The sequence below is a fragment of the Oratosquilla oratoria genome, chromosome 20 (assembly GCF_046742065.1).
Source record: "Oratosquilla oratoria isolate Oo_2021 chromosome 20, ASM4674206v1, whole genome shotgun sequence".
In the NCBI taxonomy this organism is placed as follows: Eukaryota; Metazoa; Arthropoda; class Malacostraca; order Stomatopoda; family Squillidae; genus Oratosquilla; species Oratosquilla oratoria.
Window position 1 is genome coordinate 38231291 of NC_134796.1, and position 5000 is coordinate 38236290.

General features: G+C 40.4%; 1 protein-coding gene across 1 annotated transcript in view; it reads left to right on the plus strand.

Moving 5' to 3' along the window:
- LOC143036467 (inter-alpha-trypsin inhibitor heavy chain H3-like) overlaps positions 1-5000 on the plus strand; it is a 50906-nt gene that overhangs the window by 44002 nt on the left and 1904 nt on the right. Inside the window, exons 15-18 of the mRNA XM_076203855.1 lie at positions 929-1042; positions 2003-2154; positions 2251-2435; positions 3283-3455. Coding sequence (XP_076059970.1) covers positions 929-1042; positions 2003-2154; positions 2251-2435; positions 3283-3455 — 624 coding nt within the window. The remainder of the gene's footprint in view (positions 1-928; positions 1043-2002; positions 2155-2250; positions 2436-3282; positions 3456-5000) is intronic.

Consider the following 5000-nt stretch of genomic DNA (forward strand, 5'->3'; position numbering starts at 1 on the left):
TCGATCTCTGTACCTCTCTTCATCTTCTCTCATCTCCATTGCCTCTCCTCTCGTTTCTATTGCCTCTCTGATTCCATCCTTCCGTTTATCCATTGGGTTCGATCTCTGTACCTTTCTTCGTCTTCTATCGTCTCCATTGTCTCTCCTCTCGTTTCTATTGCTTCTCTGATTCCGCCCTTCCATCTCTTCCTGGGTCTCCCTCTTGGCCTTGTCCCTCTCGATGCCCGGAGGTAATACCTTAGAGCAGTGTTTCTCAACCTATGGCCACATGGCCAAAATAGGCCAGAGCAAATTTCATGTGGGCCACAGAAATTTTATTATTTTACTGGGGAAAAGGTTCAAATGTTTTGTACTCTTAACAAATTAGATATTTTCTGCTTTCAGCCTTTGGCAGAAGAATTTGAATTGAAGAAAACTTTAAATCGCAGCTAATATAGTAGCTATATAGTATATAAGATAAAAGTAATTACTTTGATTAATAATTTTATGGGACATAGAAAAATTCTGAGTTAAAAGTGGGCCATGAGCTAGAAAAGGTTGAATTAAGAATCATTGCCTTTGGGGGCACCTTTCTGTGTCCATCCCCATCACGTGTCCGTACAAATCCTATAGAACCGTATACCCCGTAGTTATGCACTGCTGTTCCTTAACCTACTGGAGATGACTTCAACACTAAATTTAATCGTTTTACATCCAATAACTGCTAGTGGATTTTGGTTGGCGGTCCCTTTTATTGACCCTCGTGAACCAATAGAGTTCCATAAACCACAGGTTGAGAACCACTGTTATAGAATACATGCTATAAATATTCTTCTTCTGCTCACTCCCTCACTCTCTACATGTTCATTTGATATTCTTATAGAATACCTACCGGTATAATATTACTGTAAATATCATCTTTTTATTCATTTTCTTTTTCTCTGTACAGTCGACAGGGATCCACACTTTTTGGTCTACGCAAGAAACTCCACTGTCCCCTTCTGCTTCGACTTCCATGGGAAATCTGGAGACGTCCTGAGCCTTGTTCGGGACGAAATTTCAGGTAACCACAAGGAATTCTGGGTAAATATATTATTCTGGTAAATATGCAGAATGCGATGATAGGAGTGATTTATAGGATAGAGCAGCAGACGTACACATCGAACAAGAGCTATATATGTAAACATATACTTGCGTATTTACACACACATACACACACACACACACACACACACACACACACACACACACACACACACACACACACACACACACTCACACACACACTCACACACACACACACACACATACACATACACGCACACACACACACACACACACACGGGGCTCCACGTTGGGCTCCAAATGTTAGGGTGGTTGAAGGCAAACTCTGATGGACAGAGGGTTGGTTTTATTTAGCAATGAATTTGGGCGCCATTGTTATACGGCTCGCTCTAAGGAAGGTAACGATTTGTCCCAAGACGATCTGGTTTTTCGTTTGTCTCACTCATCGTATATACACGGGTCAGGTCATGACCCGTGCTCTCAATTGGCGCGAGGTCAAAGTCGAGGCCTGGGAAGTCAGACGCAAAACGTTCTCATGCCGCTGACTCACGAAGACAGAGGGTATGGAAGGCTAGTACCGCACATGCGTTCCTCAAAAAAGTTTTGTGTCTCACGTGGCTAGGGTAAGCACTAGTTGAGTCATCGCTGGAACCGATACTGGCACTCCACGTGAGTTCCTTAACAAGTCTTATGTGTGTCTCCATGTGGCTTGCCGACGTGGCAAGGTTGTCGGAAGTCAATGGTCGTGGGACGAGGCCTTACACTCACATACATATATGTACACATGCATACATACATACGCACACATAAATGTATATATATATACATATATATGTATATATATATGTGTGTGTGTATATATATATATATATATATATATATGTATATATATATATATAATGTAAAAGCATACGTATAAACATTTTATCTTCATATGAAACTTCATGAGTTCATTCAGGTGTCATCATCAATGGACTTGTGACTTCGTCTGTGTCGAAATCCGAGAAGACCTTCTTGACAGCCTTTTTCCTCAGTTTGGGGAGAGTAAAGATTACCATCACCCCGTCTACCTTCCAAGTGGATTGCCTAGTGACCGAAGTTTCCCCTAAGGTAACTCTGATTTATTTTTCAAAGTCTACAAATGTGCATTGTTTATATAGTGCGGTATCTTATGTATTCACTTCACTAACTATTTTGTTTTGAAAGCTTGAAGAATCTGACGACTCATTCGAAGCAAGGCAAGAGGTAAGAAGCACCAAACAGCGTTATGATACGACAAATGGATGGGGAGATGAAACGAAATCTGTTGATAACGCTCAACCAGCTGAAGTGAAGAGTCACCCTAACAAATGCAATCACTCCCTAACCTGGGAAGATGCTGTGGGATTCAGGTGAAATACAAAGCATTTACACCAGTGAGACTTGATATAGTACACGGGAGGTTAGGATGGGAGTTACTATGTTTATTATAAGACCACAGAGAATATAAAAGGGAACCTTTGACTCTTTGTTGGATATAGATATTCGATATGTGGGATGACCTAGTAGAGGTGTTCAAATGGGTTAAAGGCTTAACAAGGGTGATGCAGGTAAGGTCATCTTATTAAAACAGCAGTGTAGGACTCTTAGTAATGGGTTGAAATTGGACAAGTTTAGGTTTAATTAATAAGGAAATAGGTAGGAATTGGTTTACCAACAGAATGGTGAACAAATGGAATAGACTTAGTAATCATGTTGTGAGAGCTAAAACTACTGCTTCTTTTAAAAGAAGATTAGATAGCTTTATGGATGGGGATGGTAGGTGTTAATAAACAGGGAACTGCCTAGTGAAGGCCTTATGGTCTCTTGCAGTTTTGCCTCTATTCTTATATCTTTATGCTCTTATTCTAAAGACTTGTATAGAGCCCTGGAAAGAAGACTTGCTCCTCTTTCAGCCAGTGATAGAAACTTTCATATTCGCGTTTGTAAAACAGACCCTCAAGGCCGCACTTCTAGATAAATGTGAGAATTCTAACGAGTTTTCAGACATAATTCTCTCTAACGTCCATTTTACAGGGTAAACCTCCTCTTTGTACATACGTCTATTCTGTCTACCTCTAAGTAATTACACCCAACTAAGGGAAACTCTACTACAGACAAAAGATACTTATCACGAATATTCTTTTAGGTGGATTGTACGACTTCGATTTTTATTCTAAATCCTACAGCCAACATTTTCATATATTTTTTTATTTCTAGGTTCCTGAATGTTCACTTTGAGCTTTGGAAAGAAGACAAAGTTGTTGTTGTCCTCGGGAACACTTTGGCCCGCTTCGTTGTGACCCGCTCAACGAGCAAACGAGGTCAACGTTTCCTTGGATTCTACATTGAGAAACAGGACATTTTTTCTACTAAGACAAAAGGAATCTTAGGCAAGTTATTCCATATTAGTTTGGCGTTGAAGGCATCGGAGTAATCAAAGTTTTTCAGTTCATCAAAAACATAATTGTCATTTTTTTGGACCGGGTTGTACCTAATTATTTGTTTATTATAATTTATACCCCATATTGCGTTATTGACCATGCAGTCGATACTCTATGGACTGTGCAGGGACACTCCTACGAGCCAGAATCACATACCAATCGTCTAGATTAGAGGAAGTTCTCTACTCACAAAGGAATGGCGAAATACTTATTATTGCTCTCCTTCGTTCCTACTGCCTCCTTGAATCTATCCTTTACCACTTCAAAGTCTCCATTTCTTCATTTTCTGATCCCTTCTGGTGGTGGGGGGATAGGACTGCTACCACCGTGTTCATATACGTGTCGTGAAATATGATTAAATGGGACGGGGCCAATAGAATAAAGAACTTTCCCTCTGTATTTTTCGCCTGCAGAGATCTAAGACACAACAGGTCTTAAAGGAGGGCTCTAGTGAAGTCGAGGCCCTATTTATTGGGGTCGTTGAATGTGTGTGGATGTGGAATGGATGAGAACAAAAGGAAATATAATATCACTATGCCTGAGAGAATAGAGATGGATTTGTTAGTGCTGGGTAAAGCAAAGTTAAAAGTGAAAGACGAGTTGGAACCCCAGTGTCTCTGGAGAAGGAAGAAGTGGCACTGTTGGTCAATGATAAAATGTATGTGCTTTAAGTGAATACAAGTATCATTGAGCATGATATCGGTGTAATTTATATAAGAATGATAAGTGTGAGCATTGGTATGCATGCCTCAGATAGTGGAAAAAAAGTAAGAAAAATGAAGTGCTTTGAAATAAATTAATTTCGAGTATGGAGATTTTGGAAGGAATGTGAACGCAGCTGTGATGGGGATCTCAATTCTAAAGTAAGAGATGAGTTGATGGATAGAGTGGTAGGGAAGTATGATGTGGCAGGGATGAACGAAAATAGAGATGTTGGAGATGTGTAGTGCAATTGAAATTGTGATAAACACAGTAGTTAAGAAGAGAGATAAACATAAGTATACATGGCCAAGGGTGGTTGGTGGGAGGGCTTTCGAGAAAACAATAATAGGTTATCGTGTGGTACCCAGAAGGAGGTCTGGTCATCGAGTCAGCATCACAAAGAGAGATCATGAGAACAAAACAGAAACACTAGTTATCTGTCACGACGCTCGCAGGCTCCCCGTACTCGAAGCTTTACTCGTCAAGGAACTTAGCCACACAATTAATATCCTGGCCCAAGACTTACAAGCTCACCTCAGCTAAACCTCATCATCCTACTGGGAGGGAAAAATCCTGTATGCTGCGATAAGCACTTTTTTTTTTCTCTCTTCTTTTCTTTTAAGGCCAAGGCTAGATCGTGTCCCTGCGAACTACCAGTTGTGAGGTGGCCCAGAACTGCGCTCAGGTTTACCAATGCTACTTTGCTCAATGCTACAACGCACAAAATATGTGTTTCAGTTTCATCAGGGTAATCCTTTGGCGTCTATTTTTGACTCTTTTGACTTTTTATGG